The 22,771-nt window shown below is 36.6% G+C and overlaps 2 protein-coding genes and 1 non-coding gene across 7 annotated transcripts; all 3 read left to right on the forward strand.

Moving 5' to 3' along the window:
• Window positions 1-268: 268 nt before the first annotated feature.
• On the forward strand, window positions 269-2,250 carry LOC103948592 (calcium-dependent protein kinase SK5-like). The gene has a single exon (XM_009359636.3). It carries the CDS (start codon window positions 493-495, stop codon window positions 1,999-2,001), a length of 1,509 nt encoding a protein of 502 aa, XP_009357911.1. The 5' UTR covers window positions 269-492; the 3' UTR covers window positions 2,002-2,250.
• Window positions 2,251-9,879: 7,629 nt separating this feature from the next.
• On the forward strand, window positions 9,880-9,980 carry LOC125468362. Its single transcript, XR_007250760.1, has one exon. It is a non-coding gene; the product is annotated as a small nucleolar RNA R71 (small nucleolar RNA).
• Window positions 9,981-15,983: 6,003 nt separating this feature from the next.
• Window positions 15,984-20,280, forward strand: LOC103948594 (dnaJ homolog subfamily B member 3-like). Of its 5 annotated transcripts, none has more exons than XM_009359638.3 (6): window positions 15,984-16,242; window positions 16,604-16,697; window positions 17,600-17,670; window positions 17,953-18,009; window positions 19,077-19,319; window positions 19,813-20,280. In XM_009359638.3, exons 1-6 carry the CDS (start codon window positions 16,138-16,140, stop codon window positions 19,885-19,887), a joined length of 645 nt encoding a protein of 214 aa, XP_009357913.2. In that variant the 5' UTR covers window positions 15,984-16,137; the 3' UTR covers window positions 19,888-20,280. The 5 variants fall into 5 exon arrangements, with proteins under 5 accessions (XP_009357913.2, XP_009357912.2, XP_048419947.1 ...); XM_009359637.3 differs by having other exon boundaries at window positions 19,817-20,280; XM_048563990.1 differs by having other exon boundaries at window positions 19,077-19,262.
• Window positions 20,281-22,771: the final 2,491 nt, after the last annotated feature.

Raw genomic sequence — 22,771 nt, forward strand, 5'->3', positions numbered from 1 at the left:
ATCTTTTCATCTTTTTCTAGCCCCTCCTTTCACATTCAAAATTTTGTTTTTCTTTTTCTATAAAAAATTAATATAAGATATTGACGTGATTTAACTATAACCGTTCAAATAGAAAAAGAAGAAAAAAATAAAAAAAAAAAAAGGAAAAAAAAATCCTACTTCATTGTCAATACAAAATGAGAAATTCTACACCTATCCTCTATTTATACCACGTCTACAGAAGTGAAGCCTACAAGACACGTGACTCATCTCCATTACAAGTTTACAAGGATGGTACAAATGTTGGTAAATGGACTGTAAAAATAGAATTTTTATTACAAAGTTGGGTCAGGTGCAGTCTCTGACTCTCTGTCTCTCAGAAGAAGAGAAATGGAAATAGCTTGAAAATTTTATCAGAGAGAGAGGAGAGCTCTTGGCCTACAGAATTCATTGGTTCATCAGTCATCGTCTTCCATTTTCATCAAAGCAGCAGAGCTCTCAGATCTCACTGCAATGAGCAGCAAATCAAGCTCCGTCGCCACATCCTCATTAAAGCCGACGACTTGGGTCCTACCCTACAAGACCCAGAACCTCACTGACCTCTACTCTCTTGGGAGAGTCCTTGGCCAGGGCCAGTTCGGCACCACCTACCTCTGCACCGAAATCTCCTCGGGACACCCCTACGCCTGCAAGTCCATCCCCAAGCGCAAGCTCCTCTGCCGGGAGGACTTCGAGGATGTCTGGCGAGAGATTCAGATCATGCACCACCTCTCCGAGCATACGCACGTCGTCAGAATCCGCGGCACCTACGAGGACGCCGCCGCCGTCCATTTGGTCATGGAGCTCTGCCGCGGCGGTGAGCTTTTCGATAGGATCGTGAAGAAGGGGCATTACAGCGAGCGGGAGGCGGCGAAGCTGCTGAAAACCATTGTTGGGGTTGTGGAGGCTTGTCATTCGCTTGGGGTTATGCATCGGGATTTGAAGCCGGAGAACTTCTTGTTCGAAAGCGAGGAGGAGGACGCGGCGCTGAAGGCGACGGACTTCGGGCTCTCTGTTTTCTACAAGCCCGGTGAGACCTTTTCTGAAGTTGTTGGAAGTCCGTATTACGTTGCTCCTGAGGTGCTGAGGAAGCACTACGGGCCTGAATCGGATGTGTGGAGCGCAGGGGTGATTCTGTACATTTTGCTAAGTGGGGTTCCGCCGTTCTGGGCGGAGACGGAGATTGGGATCTTCCGGCAGATTTTGCAGGGGAGGTTGGATTTTGAGTCCGAGCCGTGGCCTGGGATTTCTGGTAGTGCACGAGACCTCCTAGGTAAAATGCTTGAGAGAAACCCAAGGAAGAGAATCACTGCCCATGAGGTGCTTTGCCATCCGTGGATCATAGATGACACGATTGCGCCCGATAAGCCACTGGACTCGGCTGTCCTGTCGAGGATGAAGCAGTTCTCCGCCATGAACAAGCTCAAGAAAATGGCGCTGAGAGTGATCGCTGAGCGGCTCTCGGAGGAGGAGATTGGCGGGCTGAGGGAGCTTTTTAAGATGATTGATGCAGATGGGAGCGGGAGCATCACGTTTGATGAGCTCAAAGAGGGGCTGAGGAAAGTGGGATCTGAGCTAATGGAGTCTGAGATCAAGGATCTAATGGAGGCAGCTGACATTGACAACAGCGGGACGATCGACTACGGCGAGTTTCTGGCGGCGACGGTGCACTTGAACAAGCTGGAGAGGGAGGAGAATCTGCTGTCTGCGTTCTCGTTTTTCGACAAGGACGGAAGCGGGTTCATCACCATTGATGAGCTGAGTCAAGCCTGCAAGGAGTTTGGATTGGGGGAGCTGCATCTGGAGGACATGATCAAGGAGATTGATCAGGATGATGATGGGCAGATAGATTATGGGGAGTTTGCTGCAATGATGAGGAAGGGGAACGGGGGAGGGATTGGGAGGAGAACAATGACAAGGACAATGAATTTGGGTGATGCTTTAGGGGTTGGAGTGGCTGACAATGGGAGTCCAACTAACTGATTAGAGGTTCAACTTCACTTAATTTTTTTGTTTTTGGTTTTGGTGATTAGATGGAGAAAATCTTTTGGGTTAATCTTCATTGTCATTGCTACTAATCTTGGGTAGGGATTCAAGATTGAAATCTTCTTATAAGCTAAGCAAATTATGGTAACCTTGGAATCACAATGTTTTCTTGTTTTGTTCATATTTGCACGAAATCAAACCATTGTTATAGCTATGGAAAACAAACTAAATGGAACAGATTCACCGCATCATTAGGATACTATATTGTACTACCGTGTGAAAAGATATTTGCACCATTAGACCGCAATGTCACAATGGCAATACTCATGTCAAGTTTTCGTAGTTAATGAACGCTATTTTTTGTTCTAGGTTAATATGTCAAAATTTGACTCTCCAAGCTATGTGGGCTTTGGGTTATAGGACTTTGTCCTCTTGTAGCCCAATAGACTTCTGTTTATCAAGTTTAATCACAATTAATGCAAACTTTTGTAGACACATTGTGTATATAAGAACACGATAATCGAATTTATAACTACGATAGAACCTAATTTAATGTTGGGCCAAAATTTTGACCAAGTTATTGAACTAGTAGCTTTAATGGACCTTAGATCATGGAACTAATAGGTGTCATTTGTATCTTCTTGTCCAAATTAATAGGAAGGCTGTGAGATTTTTCAGTGTGCCAGGAGTACTGTCTGATATACTAAGTGTCATAATACAATTTGTTGAAAACTGTTGGGGGACTTTTAGGTCAAGGTTGACTTGAGCTTTGAGAACGTTCTCTTTTCTCCCTTAGTTTGGATTCGTACCACGTCTCGAAATATCTAGAAAGAGTTAGCTCGTCTTTGGAAATATCCTGGTTAGATCAATGACTCGAAGATTAGAATGATTAAATAAATAATGACTTACTCAGGGGAAGCATGGTGTAGAAGTAATAGTTTATTAGTTTAGCATGAAGAAAAGAGTTTGCATAGTTGTATAGAGTTCAAGGTTGGATAAACTGGGCTTCCTGGGTTCTAAAGAGGTTTTTCCTGACTTAAAGGATTGAAGGAAGTCTGGGGGAGAACTCTAAGGTTGTGGGAAGATGATTATGAGTTTCTCCCTCTAGTGTTTGAACCTCTGTATTATTATGTCCCCTTCTAATGGCTTCTAATCTCTCTTTTTGTAGGTGAATGATTCCCTTCTAGGATTCCTAAGAATCTCTAATTGTAGCTTGGTCTTCCCTCCTCTTTCTCCCTAGTTCTTTTTCCGTTTCTCTTTTGGTGCAAGGCAGCTAGGCGTCATTGGTTTCATGAAACTTACGCTGGACCTTCTTCCTGAGGCATGGCTTTCCCGAGTCAGCTTTCCACAAGCGTTACTTGTAGTAAAGTGTCTTCTGGCTTTCAGACGTTGATCTTCATCATGAGCTATAAAAGGAGAATCAGCCTCTCTCTTCATCAAATGTCTGTTTTCTAGGCTTTCACGTGACTCTAAGGCTCAAGACTTGGTTTCTTCCTAACTAAGTTTGTTAGCTTGCTAAGGAAAGAAGAAAACTAGGCTGGTTCTCTCTCAAACTTGCCCACGTGGACTACAAAGGTTATGGGCTTAGATCTTTGGGCTCTCAAGCAACACAAAGTCTTCCATAATCTTGACTCCACATAGGTCCGATAAAACTTCCATAACCATCCACACCACAATTCACTTGACAAGCCCCAAGCATGTGAATTGGGCTTACTTTAGCGTGAATAGTTATTAATGTGATAAGGCATGGCATGATAAATATTCATGGATTTGCATGAACATGGTGTGATTTAAACAAATGTATGGTTTAATTAATGTAGCATGACATGATTACGAATATAATCCCTTCTCGATTCAGCACCTTGGCATGTATTTTGGGCTTGGCTTGAGGCTTGTATGACAATTAGGTTTTAAGACTTTATTGGGCTTGCATATGATATTTTTTGACTTCAACAAAGAATTAAAAAAAAAAAAATTAACCAATTGTACTATGACACTTGGTGTACCAAGTTGTGTTTTCGACACACCAAAAACTTTCTCCAAAATGTGGCATATTGATTCTATGTCACAAGTTCACTGAAATGATAACTTCATAGGAATTACAACTCGCATACAATTATTAATATTAATCCTAAATTTAACACGTGAATTTGTAAATTACATTGTCATGTAACAACACACAATAATTTTTAAATTTCCTTTTCATAATTAATTTGCCCCCATCTAAAATGGCTAAAATGGCAAATGAGTATCTCCAATAGGATCTGAGATCATGGAACCAACAGGGCGGGGTGGGTAGCCTAATCTCCCACGTTACATTGCACATGTGACTCACACAGCATATTGCTCGCACAAAAGTTCTCTAGGAGCTATTATATAGGGGCGTCGCTTATCACGTGCATTAACTTGGCATTGTCCAAATTTAAGCAGGTATTCTAACTTTGTCCGAAAAAAATGGCAGGTATTCTGACATGTGTGCACGCGTAGGATGATCGTCATAGCGTAGCATATTCATTTGATGTTACGAGTTCACTTAAACTTTAATTTCGTAACATGACATATTTCCCCTTCCCCTCCTGCGAGCCTCTTGGTAAGTAGCAGAGGAAAGGGTTGGGGGGCGTAACGTGACATATTTCCCCTACCCCTCTTGTAAGCCAAGAAAAAAGGAAAGGGATGCACATATTTTAAATTTGCGAATAATGTATCTTGATTGAATAAAATTAACGATTAGAATCGTTCAATTTACTATTTTTCATTTCAAGAACATTCCTACAAAAAAACATTTGAATTGAAAAATGTTTAATCATCCAAATGAAGCAAACAAATAGATGGTTAACATGAATATGTTACTTGTTATCTACATCGTTGATTTGTTAATACATTTGAATGACTATATGATCTCCATTTGAAATTATTTTTTATAGAAGGATCTTCAAACGAAGATTAATAAAATGAATGATTCTAATTATCAGATTTTTATAATCAACATACGTTATTCACAAAGGGAAAATAAACTCATCCCCCAAGCAGGGAATGTAACCAATAAGAGATTATAGACTAGATGCATATTTTTCTTAGAAAGGTGAAGTACCAACAATATATGCTCAGAGTGCATTAGTCTCACATTGTATATAGGAAACTGAATATAAAATATATAAGCACACGTGTGATAATCTGACAATATTTTGTGAATGAAGTTATTTGTAATTAAAATTCGAAAATTTCTCAATTTTGCCCCCATTGCGATGAAGTTTTGGCTCCGCTACGGCTAGTAGCGGAACCAAAGGGGTGCATCGAGATCCCTTGACCCAAGTTTCTAAATTTACTCTTATGACATACCACCACCAGCAGATGAATTATGGCCAAATTTAGTGGGCCATTAGCCCTTTTTGGTTCCATCCTTCTAATGCTTTTGGTTCCTAACCCTTTAATTCTCTTTGGGCTGCTTTATTTGTGCTCTCTTTTGAGCAATCATTTGTATTGGTATTACGGTTTATAGCTTTTGAGAGAGGAATTTGTATGTATTTTGATCTTCTCTATTTGTTCTTTGTTTGAGTGAGAGCTATTGGTGTATGTAGGATTTGGGTCTGAAAGTTAAACACTCTATTTGTAATCTTCATTTTGATATATTTGAAAGCTATTTTTAAATAAAAGTATGATTGATTTGTGAAAACTATTTTTTGACCTCATCGTTGTAAATTCCTGGTTCTATCACTGATTAGAATCCATGAGAATGATGGTGTGTAGTCATTGGTGAGGAGGCCCACTGATGATGACAGTGTAATGGATTTGTTTGATGGACGGGTGTTTGTGTTGTTCCTTCTTTTTTTTTTTTTTTTTTTAATTTTTTTTTTATGTGTAAAATAATTATAGTCCAAAGTTTTGTTAATATGGTTGTAGCATCAAACTTTCGACTAATTTAGTCAATCTTATTTGATGTACATATTTTATCTAACTAAAATGGTTAGTACATAATGGCGTAGTCAGAAATTATTCGGTCGGTGGGCTAAGCTAAAATTATTACTACGAAATCAAATTTTTAATCCTATGTTGCCTACATAAAGTTATATAATAGTCAAAACTTGAATGTAGTTGATAGGATTTTTACCACCTGCGCAAAAGGGTTAAAAACACCTAAAATACTTGCAAGAGAAACAAGGTTATTGTAGTATAATTGGCTCAAGCATGGTCGTTCTACATAAGGATTAATTTAAAGAGATCAAAGCGAAATCAATTCTCAACTAATTAATTAAAACAAAGTTTTTCTTTTGAAAGAGGTGATTTAATGACCTAAACTAAGAAAAACGAATTTAATTAGAAAGATTACTTAAAAACCACAACTTTAAAGAAAGATAAAGGAAACAATTTTTAGAATTCAAAGTGAGAAAGTACTAGGGTTCCGCCGTCACCCTAACAATCCTATGTAGCTCTTCTAAATACTTACGAACCATACATGTATATTTTGAAGGTTAGGTTTTCCTAGAGTATATCCTACTTGGAACCTCCAACATAGAACGTATATCTAACATACAACCCGTCCGTGGTGTTCAGATCGAATGTGAACATGCAAGACTCATTAAGTTTTATGAAAACCTTTTGAAAAACCATATAACCCTTAAAACATGTCGTCCATCCTAAGAGGTTACACATATTAACCCCAAGAAGCTTTAGTCAATTTTAGGGACAACCCTTCGTCAAAATTGCATCAAATAACTTTCCTAAATATCGTAATGGTCGCGAATCATTAAGACAAATAGATAGTTTAAAGTACAATGATTAACAATCCAAAACTTGCATGCATAAATTCATAAGCAAATTAAAAAGAGACTACATATTCTTGCTAAGGATCATGGCCTCATCCTAGCAAAAAGAATTAGTTACGCATATTCATACTAAAAATCATAGTCTTTATTGAAATAGAAAAAGAATGAAAACACCTTGTGGAATAAAATCTGAAAATCTCTAAACTTTGCCCAAAATCTTCTCTCCAAAAGTTGCATGCGTTCTCTCCTCTCTCTAGAAACCCTAGGTCTGCCAAAAAGGCTTATTTATACTACCCTCATTAAACTTCTAATAAAAAATGGTCTTAGAGTAAGACTAGGGAACTAAATAAATTAAAATAAAATAGGAAACATAATCCTAAATTGACTTGGTAAATTCGCCCAAAATCTTGCACATCCACGTTTTGGACCCATATCAGCTCCAGAACCAGCCCAAAATAGCTGGATTTAAAGCTTTGACTATTTTGAACACTTCTTCAGAAGGCCACAAACCCATCTGAGGTTATCTTGGACTCCAAAAATGCAGTTTAAACCCAGAAACGTCAATTTCCAGCATCGCGCACTGCTCCTTCATTTAATCTCCAGAAAATAACCGCTTGGTAAAAATTGTTGAGATTTTGACACGAACAAGCTAAGGAACACATGAACGTCCTCCAATTTGAATCACTCCAAAATTTGTCCGTTTGGTCATGTTTTGCTCCAGAGGAAGTCCAATGTCCTACGTTGAGAATATAAAGCAAAATATCAAAATTCTACCAAAATAATTACCAAATTATACTAAGAATAGGGTGAAATATATAATATACTATTGACTCATCAAAATACCCCCAAACTTAGCGTTTTGCTTGTCCTCAAGCAAAACTAAACTAGGAAACAAAAATAAAAGCTAACAAACTAGAACTTAACTAAAACTAAATGACAAAAATTTTCACCTTCAAAGTTGCAATCCATAGAAAACGTTAAAAATCAGAACAGTTTTTCAAAAGATTCAGCTATTCCCACCACAGAGTCTAAGCCATATAGAATTAATTAGAAAAGAATTCATGAACTTCCTTTGGTGAAAAGTGAACCAACATGGTTAAGGAGACTCGACTAAAACCTCTACCTTTCGTCATTCTTTATTTCACTCATACTAACTTTAAAGATAGCTTTTTTTTTTTTTTTTCATATCTATATTTTTTTTTTTTCAGTAACAGTAGTGGTTGTGCAATGTCAATTCACTTAAGCTTTCTATCCAACTCATGTAGCGAGCTTTAGGTCAATGACTCCCAAACCACAAGGGCTTTAGGGCACTAGGTGTAGAACACCCCTAAGGACTTACTAACTCGAGCTGGAAAGGCTACAAAACCGACTAACCACCTGCCCTATGCCAAAACTCTACCGTTGGACGCGAGAATCACTGCTGATTAGGCAGGACTAGCCTGGTTGCTAGGCAAAACCTAGGGTGGAACAATTATTACTTTATTCATAACAATAACTAACTTCGCTTTATTTAGAACAAAAATTAAAAATCAAACTTAGACGAAAAGTAAGTATTTCAATCTCACTCCCCACAAACCATGTTGATGTGAATGTGCAAATTGTAAGTATAACTCATGAATTAGTGTCCAAGCAACGATAAATAGAAAAGACTCTATTATGGGATTAACCTTTACCATATCCATTTGTTCTAACGTTTAAAATAAACTATGGATATTAACTTAAAAACGAAAATTTTAACATGACTCAAAAATAAAAATCTAAAAATTCTTATTTCCCACCCCCAATCTTAAATCACACATTGGCCTCAAAGTGTGGAAAATAAAGAAAAGAAAAGAAAAGAAAAGAAAATAAAAAACAACCTTACAAAGAAACTTAAATATTAAAACGAAACCTAACTAAACCTAACAATAACTAAAAGGTACGAAGGATAAACAACAATTTGTGCACACATCTTTCAAAAACTTGGCATATGAGGGAATGTTCTTGATTGCATCAATTAATGGTAGATTAATTTGAAATTTAGCCAATGTCTTCTTGAAATCTGTTAATTGTTGATCTTTTGAATGTAGCTTCAATCTTTCGGGATATGGCATAGGTGGAACATAAACACGTTTCGACTTTTCTGTGTTTTTTGCAGCAGGCACTACCGTATTTTTGGATTTGTCCAGTGGTTGGGTAGATTCTGTAGAAATTTCAGAACCTGTTTGTGGTTGCATAGGTGCTACCCGTGAAGCTCCAGCACTTTTTTCTTTATTTTCTGCATCACAGTTGTCATAACTTTTACCACAACGCAATATTCTGACAACATTACAATCTGCATTTCCACGTGGATTCGGGATAGTTTGCTCGGGAAATTTTCCTAGTTCTCTGCCCAAAAACTGGAGTGAAAGTTGCCTCATTTGTTGCTGTAGATCTTTCATTGTTGCTTGTATGTTCTGAATGTTTTGGTTGGTTTTCTGAATTTCTTGTTTTGTTGCATCAAAACTTGCCTTAGTATGATCTGCCAATTTTTCAATTGCGACTTCCCAAGAAGGTTTAGCTTAAGCATCAGGTTGCTGTATTTGTTGTTGAAACTGTGGTTTAACTTATTGATCTCTATCCCACTTGAAATTTGGGTGATCTCTCCCCCCCGGGGTTGTAAAAATTTGAGTACGGATCATTTCTAGGCCTTTGATAATTATTGAATGCGTTAATCTGCTCTGTAACATGCTCTAGGTATGCGTCCCTATGTGGGCAACCCATAAAATCATGTGTTGTAATGCCACAAATGGTACATGTGGCTGCAGTAGGCTGTTGGACAGCAACCTGCTGCATAGGTGCTGCCATTTTGTGTAAAAGCATGTCAAATTTTGCATCAAAATTTTCTAACTTCTTCTCCATCTTTTCTATTTGTGCAGATACATAAGGTGAACCATTGGACATCTCAAAAACACCTCTGTTCTGAGGTATATCAACTGCCCATTTTTGAGATTCTGTCGCCATGTTCTCAAACAATTGATGCGCTTACAATGCATTTTTGTCTGAATACGTTCTTCCACAAGAAGCATTAACAAGAGTCTTAGTAGTCAAATTCAGCCCTCTGTAAAATAAATTCATTTGAGTGTCACCATTAATGCCTGAATGTGGACATTTCCTGAGCAGTTCCTTGTAATGTTCCCATGCTTCATGAATTGCTTCATTAGGTTTCTGAGCAAAATGTTAAAATTTGAGTACTCATATCAAGTGTTTTTGAAGCTGGGTAGTATTTGCTTAAAAATGCAGCACTGAATTGGTTCCACAAAGTAATGCTTCCAGATGGAAGTGTGAGTAACCATCTCCTTGCACCATCCTTCAAAGTGTATGGAAAATGTCTGAGTTTGATAGGTTCTGCTGAAAATCCTCTCACCAAAATGTTTTGCATCCCATTAGAAATTCAGTTAGATGCATGTTAGGATCATCTATTGATAAACCATGAAATGAAGGTAGAATCTCCAACATATGATGTCGTATTTCAAACGTAGACCTATCTTCAACTTCAGGATAGGTAATGCAGCTTGGCACCTTTGTGGCCTGAACTGCTAGGGATTGCCTCGGTGGTTGTCCCGCTGTTGGTAGAACAAATGCCATAGCTTCCTTATTGTCCAAAACCCCAGTAAACAGATTATGCAAAACTGTTCCCTGCAGTGAAGGTTCCCATTGCAAATTCTGCTCTCTAAGTCTCTGTCTAGCTGTTCGTTCAGGTTTTGGATCAAAATCTACAATTTGCTGTTTTTGTGATCTGGTACAGACCATGCACAATCTGCAGAGAATAAAAAAATGAAAATGAAAATTTTTTATTTTTTTATTTTTTTAATTATATACGAGAATAATTAATTGAGAATATGATAGACAAAAATCTATTTAAAATCAATTCCCGGCAGTGGCGCCAATTTCTTGATATGATTTTTACCACCTGCGCAAAAAGGTTAAAAACACCTAAAATACTTGCAAGAGAAACAAGGTTATTGTAGTATAATTGACTCAAACAAGGTCGTTCTCCACAAGGATTAATTTAAATAGATCAAAGCGAATTCAATTCTCAACTAATTAATTAAAACAAAGTTTTTCTTTTGAAAGAGGTGATTTAATGACCTAAACTAAGAAAAACGAATTTAATTAAAAAGATTACTTAAAACCCACAACTTTAAAGAAAGATAAAGGAAACTGATGCGAGAATTATACGCACTCAAATTAAACCTTCTTTTTATCAATTGTAGTAAGTATGTAAGTAGGGATCGTTCTGGACCGGGGATTAGGAGGGATTGTTAACCACTTGGATTTGTTTCAAAAACGTAAAAACACAATATAAGACACCAAACTAAACCATATTCTAGAAATACAAACCAAATTGATTTCTAACTACTATGACTCAACAAAGTAAAGGGGGATTGGATTTGGACGAATTTAAACTAAAATGGATAGATTGTAAAGAAAACAAATTGTAAATACGAATTTGATGGAATTGAATGGATGGGAAGCTAGCTAAGGGGTTCATCTCCACACATGTTATACTTGCATACAAAATGATTTCTAATTGCTTTTCAATAAACCATGAATTCTCAACACCATGGGTTAATTAGGTCCGTTTAAATTAACCATCAAGTTTTCCTTAAGTTAATGAATTGGATGATTGCATACGACAACCCAAAGCATTCCCCACAAGTTCCCTAAATGAATTGCATAATAGAGATACAAGCAAGAATCATTAAGTTCTATGAAAACCATAAGCATTGACGAGGCATTCGTTACTATGAATTGCATGAAACTTATGCCAAGAATTTACTTAACGCGATTGTTTATAAGCAACCTCCACTACTTGTGAATATAAGTTCATAACTATTAGGTGAAACTCACTTATATTCTAGCGTCATATTCATGCATGAAAATTAAGCGTGCACTCTCAATAAACATACATAAATAGGTTATCAATCAAATAGTTAAACAAATTGAATCCACAACTTATGAAACGCAATTAGAAGTAATCAAATCATATTGCAAGCATAAACATGTATTTCGAATCCCCCCTAGCCAAGGGGGGGTTTTAGTTCCTCATACGTACAAGACAAAGATAATTGAAATTAAACATTGAAATCGAGGAAAAGCAACACCTAAAAATTCCAACAACTCAAACTTGAATTGTATGAACGTTTAGGCACTCTTCTCCTTCTCTTTGTTGTGGCATAAGGTCTAAGGATAGGTTTTGGATTGGTGTTTGTATGGAGGAATGGTTGGATAGTGTTTTGGAGGGTTGGGGAGTGGTGGAAATGGAAGAGGAGAATGATAGAATTGGAAGAGGGATGCACGGCTAAGGAAGGGAGAATGTGTTTTGTGTTGTGTTGTGTATGAAGGGAGGTGATGGGATTGCATGGTTTTATAGGGAGAGAATGGGTGAGAATGTGGCTGCAATGCATGTGAAAAATAGCTAGGAAAGTGGGTGGAAAGCTGGAATTGCACAAGGGGAAATGCATGTGCACGACAAGGAGTTGTTTTGGGTGATGGGTGCATGTGTTGGCTGATTTGTTTGTTGGGAAAGCATGTGAGGGAAGGATTATGGTGAATGATGATGAATGCATGTGGAATTTTGGCTGAATTGAAGGATACATGTGGCTGAAATGAAAGGGAAATGCAAAGGGAAAAGCTGGAAATGGGAGAGGAGCCACGGCAAGGTTGATTTCTTGATGGTTTTAGGGTTGTGATGCATGTGAATGCATGTGAATGGCAGCTAGGGTGTGTGATGATGAATGCATGTGGAATAAAGAGTGAATGGTGGCTGCAATAATGAAATGGAATGGCTGAAAATGCAAGGGGAGTGCATGTGGAATGACAACTAGGGTGTGTTGGTGTGTGTATGGGAATTTCTGGTTCTAAGGCTTTGTTTGATTGGGCTAGGCCCTTTGTTTTATGTCCTAAAGTGCACACAAGGCTTCAATTTCGTCCATCCTCTTGGCTCCATGGTTAAGCTATCCAATCCATGCCCAAAAATGCTCCAAATAGCCTCAAAATGCATTTTCTTGCTCCCTTTGCCATTAAGACCTAAAAACAAACGAAAATAGCTTAAACTACTAAAACAACTATGAATTAACAACATAAATGCACGAAAACAAGCTAAGTAAGTCGCCTAAATATGCTCCTATCAGAAACAATTTTTAGAATTCAAAGTGAGAAAGTACTAGGGTTCTGCCATCACCCTAACAATCCTATGTAGCTCTTCTAAATTACTTACGAACCATACATATATATTTTGAAGGTTAGGTTTTCCTAAAGTATATCCTACTTGGAACCTCCAACATAGAACGTATATCTAACATGCAACCCGTCCGTGGTGTTCAGATTGAATGTGAACACGCAAGACTAATTAAGTTTTATGAAAACCTTTTGAAAAACCATATAACCCTTAAAACGTGTCGTCCATCGTAAGAGGTTACACATATTAACCCCAAGAAGCCTTAGTCAATTTTAGGGACATCCCTTCGCCAAAATTGCATCAAGTAACTTTCCTAAATATCCTAATAGTTGCGAATCACTAAGACAAATAGATAGTTTAAAGTACAGTGATTAACAATCCAAAACTTGCATGCATAAATTCATAAGCAAATTAAAAAGCGACTACATATTCTTGCTAAGGATCATGGCCTCATCCTAGCAAAAAGAATTAGTTACGCATATTCATACTAAAAATCATAGTCTTTATTGAAATAGAAAAAGAATGAAAACAACTTGTAGAATAAAATCTGAAAATCTCTAAACTTTGCCCAAAATCTTCTCTCCAAAAGTTGCATGCGTTCTCTCCTCTCTCTAAAAACCCTATGTCTGCCAAAAAGGCTTATTTATACTACCCTCATTAAACCCTCCTAATAAAAAATGGTCTTAGAGTAAGACTAGGGAACTAAATAAATTAAAATAAAGAGTATAGGAAACATAATCCTAAATTGACTTGGTAAATTTACCCAAAATCTTGCACAGCCACGTTTTGGACCCATATCAGCTCCAAAACTGGGCCAAAATAGATGGATTTAAAGCTTTGACTATTCTGAACACTTCTTCAGAAGGCCACGAACCCATCTGAGGTCATCTTGGGCTCCAAAAACGCAGTTTAAGCCCAGAAACGTCAATTTCCAGCATCACGCACTGCTCCTTCATTTAATCTCCAGAAAATAACCGCTTGGTAGAAATTGTTGAGATTTTGACACGAACAAGCTAAGGACACACACGAACATCTTCCAATTTGAATCACTCCAAAATTCGTCCGTTCGGTCATGTTTTGCTCCAGAGGAATTCTAATGTCCTACGTTGAGAATATAAAGCAAAGTATCAAAATTCTACCAAAATAATTACCAAATTATACTAAGAATAGGGTGAAATATATAAGATACTATTGACTCATTAGTAGTAAATTGAAGCAAGAATTTTATGTTATGTTTTCTAGGTTTCTAGCCTTTAAAGCTTTCAAGTGAATAAAATAAGGAATCATTTATGGTATGGAAATTTTAATTTATTACTATTAAATATAATATTGGTTAAAGTGATTGGTTTATTTAACATCTATTAGCTCTTATTATTCTTAAAAATAACCTTACTAATAAAAAAATTTCACTTGTTAAGTGGAATATGACAATTAAAAATTATAAACTAACCTAAAAATTAATATTTTTAAACCTGAAGAACCAAACTCTCCCTATGCTATAGCCTAAGGGAGCCTTGTACTTGATTCCGCCCTTGTTAGTACAATTTGAACTACCAAACGAAATCCCAAGATTCTTCCTTTATAATGTGTTATTTTCTTGAGGGATTAGAGCAACTCTAGTGTATCAAGGCCTCCTAGAGCAACTTCCTATTGAATAGCCTTCAGTGAACAGTAACTGTCTTTAATGAAAAACAATTGCCTTTTGCATCTCCACCCCTAAACTGAATAGCCATGATAATATGCAATAAAATATTAGTATTTTTTATTTTATAAAATAATAAAAAGAATTTATTTCAAATTTCGAATATGATTTTTAATCGGTCTCATTGTATCACTTTTCATTAAATAAGAAATTACAATCCAAAGTATTTGAGAAATTATAAAATTGTGGTGTAAGGTAGAAGATAATGATAAGATATTTATAGAAAAAATTAAATCTTTTTTACTTTTAAATTAAATTTTTTTTTCAGATTTTTTATTAATTGTTTACATTTTTATTGCTTTTTTACATTTTTTATTAATTTTTTACATTGTTTATTAATTTTATAATGTTGCTGACGTCAGCCATGCATCATATGACTTTAGGCTCTCAGGCCACCAATTCAAACCAGGCCTCTTACTTCTGGCCCCCCCAACCCAATCACTCATAAGGGCTGGAGCAAGGAACTAGGGCTATTGAATCCTATTCAGTCGTCGGTCCATCGAGCTACTCCTCCTGGTGGAGTTGCTCTTAGGCTTGCTAGTTTAACTTGATAGGATTGCACCTCACATACAGTTGTTAATCCTCAACCCTTAGCTCTAATAGATAGACCCCTAGTTTATGAAACCAATAGGGTCGGTGGACGGCAAACGATAAGTTGGTTGGCGCAAATTTCCAAGTAAATTACAAATTTAAGTGAATTCTTATTAGAATTATGCTATTCACCTATTTATTTTTATTTTTCTACACATTTATCTTAATTTTGAACAGTCAAATCAATTCAATGAAAAAAATTAACAAAAACAGTAAAAGTAAAAAAAAAAAACAAAAAAAAGTGTGAATACCATTGTCACTGCATCACCATGCAACGTGGTTCTATTTATGGCAAATTTGCCATTATTTGCCAATACCCAAAATGGCAAATGAGTAAATGTGCCAAATATAGAATCCAAATCCCATCCACCCGACAGTCTACAGTCTTCCACGCCAATTGCTGACTGGCTACCAACTTGTGATAAAAAGCCATTCTGTGTGCGGGTGGGACACATCCTATGTTTTATTTCCCTTGGCGTCAACAAAGGCTTCCGAAACAGTGAGAAACGGAACCTTCTGGATTCACAATCTGCATAAATATCTACCACCTTTCGCTCAATCTCGGCCGTCCATCTCCAAAGATCCTCCAAATCGATTAAAATAAAAACCACAAGAAAAATACCATTTAAATGGGGATTGGTTTCTGGAGCGTTCTTTGAGCCTCCGTGTTTATTTGCAGAGGGGTGAGATCTTTTTCCTTCTCTCTTCCCCCTTTGATTAGAGGTTCCGTGTTCCAAATCACAAAGATGTAGTACGACAGCGTGCGACATCTCAATCTTTGTCTTCGCCTTTGGAATTCTGGGTCCTATAATTTGTAGACAGCAAACAGAGAAACTAAGGTTGTTTTGGATTTGGAGGAGTTGAAAGAGGAAGAAATGGCTGATGGGGAAGAGAAAGGCAGTGACTTCTATGCAGTTTTAGGGTTGGACAAGGAATGCACAGACTCGGAGCTCAGAAATGCCTATAAGAAACTTGCACTGGTTAGAATTTAATTTCATCACCATTTTTGCACAATTCAATTTAAACCCTTTTTCACGATTCTTTCAATTGGGTCCTTCTAAAATTGAAATCCAGAGCTAAAGTTCTGATCTTTTTTCTCCATTTATTTCTGGGTTTCTGCCAAATCATTGGAAAAATTGGACCTTTCTTGCTTCCATGGGAAATTGGGTTTTCAGGATGTAAATCCCGGATATGGGTTTTCACTGCATGATCAAAACAGGTTAGAAAGGTCGAAAAAAGTATGAGATTTTTCTGGGATTTGAGGGAAATTCAAGGAATTGTGTATTTTTCTTTAATTTATTGATTTTTTTGGTTAATTTTTTTATATGCTTGTTGGTACAGAGATGGCACCCGGATCGCTGTTCTGCCCCCGGAAATTCTAAGTTCGTGGAAGAAGCCAAAATAAAATTCCAAGACATTCAACAAGCCTATTCTGGTAATTTCAACACTTGATTCTCATTTATTATTATTTTAGAGTGCTGCTCGGCCGCCCAACTCATTATTCTCTTTTTCATCTACATTTATACACCATTAAATTAAATGTTACGAATAAGTAATGAAAATGATTTGAATTTTTTGAGTTTTAACGATAAAAATAAAATAAAAGGGAAAGTGAATAGTATGAAAATGAATTTTTTAGTGTAAAAATATGATTTTTCATTAAAATTTCGTTAAAGTTCCCAACAAGTTAGTCACTTAGCGTCATTCAATATTAGAGTCCGGTAATATTCAGTGAGAGATCTAAAGTTTGATTTTTGTAGATGAAGAATTCAATACTAAATTAGGTTGTTTATTGTTTGGCTTAGCTGAATCCCCCTTCTCTTAATGTAAAATATGTCACTGTACTAAAAAAAAATAGGTTAGTCACTTAGTATTAGGTTCAATTCTTATTAAAAACAAATTTGAATGATATCATTACGATCATGTAGTGTGATATTTAGCTCACTTCCCGCTCCAATGACCTTCCCCTGCCCTTGTATAACTCCACTGAAATCGACCGACACAATGACCTTCCCCTGGGGGCCATCAGGCTTCGCACGCAACCTGAATGGAGCAATTTTTCACATCCATTTTTCTTCTGGGACGGAGTTCTCGTTCTGGATTTCGAATCACCGTTTAGAAGCTTCAGAAATCATTTTAATTGAAAAAAAAGTCGCGTGTCTAATTATTACAACTAAGGGTTCAAAAGTCTTTATCTAACACGATAAAATATGTTATTAATATTTTTATTAAAAGGGTGGAAAAATGGTGGGTGAGTTTACCAGAATTCTTATTTTATTATTATTTTCGTTTGAATTTGTCACGAGGAAAGCATAATGTCTGTTTTTTGTTGAACAGTTTTATCTGACGCGAATAAGAGGTTTCTTTACGATGTAGGAGCCTATGGCAGTGATGATGACGAAAACAATGTAAGTTTTTCTTTTGAGGGATATACTTGGTGCTCTGGAGTAACGGGTAGTCTTGGTGTTTTAATCGTTAAATTTTTGTTTAAAAATGTACAAAAATTAATATTTGTCGGTTAAAACATCTTCGATGACATTTACCACTGTTAATTTCTTACTTGTAAGAAATCTGTCAAAATGTAGCCGCCCAAGTGATACTAGTGCGGACCAATTTAAATGTAGATGCAACTTTTTTGGTATGTTCCATTCTACATTAATTATGAGCTTATTGTGAATATGTTTGTGCAGGGGATGGGTGAGTTTTTGAACGAAATGGCAATGATGATGAGCCAAACGAAGCCTAATGTATGTACAACTTTGCCTTTCTTCCTTTTCTAATTTCCGACTTTCCTGCGCATACTAACACTAACACATATATGCATAACATGTTTTAAACATGTTGAAACAGATTAGGGAGAAAATGGGATGCAAAAAAGCTTCTTGTGCTTTTTGTGAAAACCTACGTTTTTGGTTTATGTTTGCTTTCCATTGATGCCTCACCATCACTTTTGCTAAGACATTTGAGAAGAGGAAATAATGGATTTATTCTAGAAAAAGAGTGTTGATGGGCCACTTCTGTGCTGTTTAAATGGATAGGCTCAACTACAATTGTAGTAACATCCTAGTAAAGTCTGTTCCTGAAGGGCCCACTAGCTAGGGCCTTGACCGCACGAGGGTGTAGCCTAGTCGCTCTCCCTTCTACGCCCTAGTTTGAATCTCTATCCATTTACTTTAGATTAAAATATCGTTCAAATATAAAAAAAATAGTCCCCGTGGCCCCCACCTATTGATGGAACTTTATTTGTTCAATTGCAATCAAGGGAAGCCCAAGACGAAGGGAAGGCATTAAGGTGCCAGTACCAAGGACGGAGCCATCTTAGACTGGGCGTGCAGTGTTGGGGGGGTTGGTGGTGCAATATAGGGGCAGTAAAATGTGTTCTATTTCCTGTTTAGTGACCTTATAGTGAGAAGTGTTCTATTTTTATTCAAGATTCGAAAAAAGTTATATTAATATGTAATTTCGAAAATATTAAGGACATGCAAAAATGTGGGGTCTAGTAATTTTGGATGGGTGTGCGCTAGTCGAACCAGCTAATGCTGCATGATTAAGAGCTTGTTTTGTTTAAATTTCATATTTTCTTCTTTCATCTTGTTCCAGGTTGAATAAAAATTGTGAGCTGAACATTGTGACTATAATCATAAGTCTCTCTGGTAATGCAGTGAGAAACTTTAGGAAGTAGCTTCCAGTCTTTTATGAGTTTCTACATGATTAGAAGTTTCAAGAAATGTTTCATTTCGAATAATCATGATGATGGTGATGATGATAGTGTTTCTGTGTACATACTGACATACGAGCAATGCGTAATTGACAGGAAGATGGGAAGGAGACGTTTGAAGAATTGCAGGATCTTTTTGATGAAATGTTTCAAGGGGATATTGGGAGTTATGGGTCTGCTTCTCGGACCCCTAGTTCCTGTTCTACTTCTTCGTATGCATCCTATTGTGAAAGCTCAAGTTCCAATAACAAGCGTGATTGCTCTGAAATGAACTATGAGAAGGTGACCTTGGATGATCCTTCTGGCTTCGACAATCATTTTCCGAGTTTTTGTGTAGGGGTCAGTAGCCTCATCTTTATGCTTCTTAACCTAATTTTCTCTTTTTGTGTTTTTAAAATGAGACATATAAGATGGTTGTTTGATACAGGCACTTCAATTAATCTAGTATTCATTCAAGTTCTCAAAGGAATCCAATTACCGACCAGTGTTTGTGCCAAATTTGATCATTACTGAGAAAATAAAAATGAATGGTGGACAGAGAACAACTTCTGTTCCAGCTAGTAATCTCGAAACTGTGTTTCTTAAGTGCTTAATGTGTATTGTGTGCATTTTGAAACTTGTGGAGGCATTGTCTTTTAAATTTAAATAACTTGAGGCAAAGAACTGTGGACTATGAACTTAAGCTTTTAGGGATGAAAATAAGTGTAAAGTGCTATTTTGGTTTCTTTATGTAATAAATAAATAGATGCTGTTACCGACCTCTTCTTTCCCATTTTTCTTCTGTCACTTGTACTGTACAAGTCTCATATTGCTTGTGATTGGTGCTATGAAGACAGGTGGGAAGCCGTCAAGACAACGGGAAGGCAACGGCAGCAAGAGAAGGGATTCGCGCAGAAACCACCGGTAATCGAAGGCAGGGCAGGAAACAAAAGGTCACATCTGGGCATGATGTTTCTTCGAATGACTACTCTGGCATATCGGCTAGATGAAGTTATTGATCCTGTTACTTTATGGACTTACTGGGAAATTAGTTTGGCAAAAATTTTAAATCACCCTGGAGAGTGCAGAAGCGGTAATACCTCCATCATGAAGAAAATACTTGTTACTGTTGGGCAGCATTGTAGGGTTAGCAGAGGGTTGAATGGGTTAGGATTTATGCTTCATTGTATGAAATTCCTGCCATGCCATGCTAGTGGTAATGGCAGAGTCTCAAAGTCTTCAGTTGTAATGTTAGTTATCTATTGAAGTTGTAATGGATTCTTAAAAGTGTTTGATTAGTTATTTGGCTCTGTAATTTGTAGGATTGAGGAGCGATTTTTTTGTTTTTTTTTTCCCAAATGGAAATTAGCTATTCGGCAACCTTTTCCCGAAGGGATGATGACCATTATAACCAGAAGTCTCATGCTCGTCTCTTCTCCACCAAATTTATTGATAATAAATGAAAGTAAACAAAAAAAAATACAAGCGGGGGGATTATGCTAAGACCTGCAAAGATAAACATGATCAACCAAAATGATAATAAGGAAAACCATGCGCAGAGGCAGCAAAATCTTGAGCTATAGAGTCTTAGTAATAAGCATAACTATCTGTTTCAAATGAAGCTAAAACATTTGCAACTTGATTTCCTTCTCTATAAACATGTGTACACATAAATTACATTTGTCAAACTCGTCATAGACAATTCTTTTAAGAGAACTTTCATGAAAACGTTTTGGACTAAGTTTATTTTAATAAAGAACCGTGCAATAACTTTATTTAATTAAAAAGACTTAAATTTTAATGAAAAACCCTTAAAATCTCATAAAAAGGTCAAAAGAACTTAGATTTTAATGAAAAAGACATAATTTTAATATTAAAAAAAAAATAATTAAAAAACATCTGACATGCGAACCCACATGTTCTCACACTGTTTTTGAAACTTTTACACTGTCTATGAAACTTACGATCCTATTCATGAAACTTACTGCACTGTTTATGAAAATTTACTACACTGTTTATGAAACTTACGACACCGTTTATTCTCTCCTCTTGAATTTTCTTATCACATTCTCACCTTCCAAACACATTTTCTTCTTCTAATTTTCTTCAATACTCATCAAATTTTCTCTGTATGTTTTTTTTATCAGTTTATATGGGGGGATGCGCCCACATTATTTTCTGAACTTTCTCTAAAACTCTCTTTCTCTCTCGAACTTAATCTCTCTAGCACTGAGGGAAGAAAGCTCTCACCCTCCCACTTACCTTCACAAATCAACCCCAAACTTAGCATATTTGAAGCCTGTGGGATGCAAAGATCACAATGGTGGTTTTACATGTGGGATCAGTGTAGTGTGGACCTCGGCACCATTAATGCCTGAGAGCTTGAAGCTCTCAAACTCAAACCCAGGTGAGGTTTCTACTTACTTTTGAATTTCAGGGTTTTAATCTCACTATGTTGCACTCTTTGATGCTAATTTTGCGTTGAAACTCGAGGGTTTCAACCTTTGCAACCTCTGCGCATACAAACCCCAACCTTGACGACAAATTGCAGCAAAATACCGTCGAGTTTGAAGTCGACTGGTGTTGGTAATGCATCCATTCTCTCTCTCTCTCTCTCTCTCTCTCTCTCTCTCTCTTGTTTCTGGGATGTTTGGATGAAGGATTTCTTGTATTAGTTTATATGGGGGATGCACCTAGCGCAAGTTGGGTTCTTTATGTTTTTATTTTTATTTTTATTCTTTTGTCCTTATTATTAAATAAAGTTGGTTGATGGTTTTTGATTAAAATGTAAAAATTTGAAGCCATTTTTATTAGTTTTCCTTTCTTTTAATCCACCATAAGAAATTACGGGACCACATTAGGAGCCCTTAAAAAGATGTTGACTAATCTACATGGAGTTTGTTTCAATTCATAAATGTTTCCAATCTGTGACCCAAGTTGTACGCAAGACCTCAATGAAAGAAATAATTAATGTAACAATTGAACTTTTTTGTGTTTGATGCAAAAGCACAAATTGTCTCACCAACCAGTGTTGTTTTAAACGTGCTCTACCAACCAGTCATTATAAAGAAAGTACTATCTTGTCACGAGTTACCAAGTGGCAAGTATTTATTAGAAAGATTCTTTAATTTTTTTTTTAACCAACAATATTATTTGTAAAAAATAGCTCCTGAAAATGGGTTTATTTTATTTTATTTTTACAAGAATTGAATTTAAGATATATTACTTCCAAGTGATTTGTTGGAAGGATGAGGATCCTCTCTGGATTCTCTTTGTCAGGATCCTAGGAATTTTTATATCTTAATCGTTCATTGTATATCGTATGACCAATTTTCGTTAAGTACTATTTGTATTTAATTTTAAATAAAAAAATTCAAAATAATTTCTGACCACACGATGTACGATGAACGGTTAGGATGTGAGGATCCCTAAAATCCCCACAATCTGGATCCGGACGGAATCCAAATCCCTGTTGGAACTATGTCTTGATTGCTGTTGAAATATCTATCCTATCAACTATTTTTCCACCCTGAAAATAAAATAAAATAAAATTGGTAAAGTTGTAGTTTGGTGGATAGTCATGGGTAAGGTATAGAGAGTTGAGCTCTATGGAGCACGTGGGTGAAGACCCCACATGTGCGTTGCTAGTGACCCTATTATGCCTAGGAAAAGTCTCCATGTGCATGCCTATCAGAACCCAGATGGTGAAACAAAAGGCAAATTGATCCACCACTCCCAACACATTATGCCCATCCGTTTTTAGGCTTATTTGCTCGTTACATTTTATTCCCATTGTTATAGAATTAGTGGGT

The sequence above is a fragment of a genome, unplaced genomic scaffold (assembly GCF_019419815.1).
Source record: "Pyrus x bretschneideri cultivar Hongxiangsu unplaced genomic scaffold, Pyrus_bretschneideri_v1 Contig37, whole genome shotgun sequence".
NCBI classification, from domain to species: Eukaryota; Viridiplantae; Streptophyta; class Magnoliopsida; order Rosales; family Rosaceae; genus Pyrus; species Pyrus x bretschneideri.

Coding starts and splice junctions, on each gene's coding strand:
- LOC103948592 (XM_009359636.3), top strand. CDS start 493: ATGAGCAGCAAATCAAGCTCCGTCGCCACATCCTCATTAAAGCCGACG.
- LOC103948594 (XM_009359637.3), top strand. CDS start 16,138: ATGGCTGATGGGGAAGAGAAAGGCAGTGACTTCTATGCAGTTTTAGGG. Junction 16,698..17,599: donor CATTCAACAAGCCTATTCTG/GTAATTTCAACA, acceptor TTTGTTGAACAG/TTTTATCTGACGCGAATAAG. Junction 18,010..19,076: donor TGAGCCAAACGAAGCCTAAT/GTATGTACAACT, acceptor CGTAATTGACAG/GAAGATGGGAAGGAGACGTT.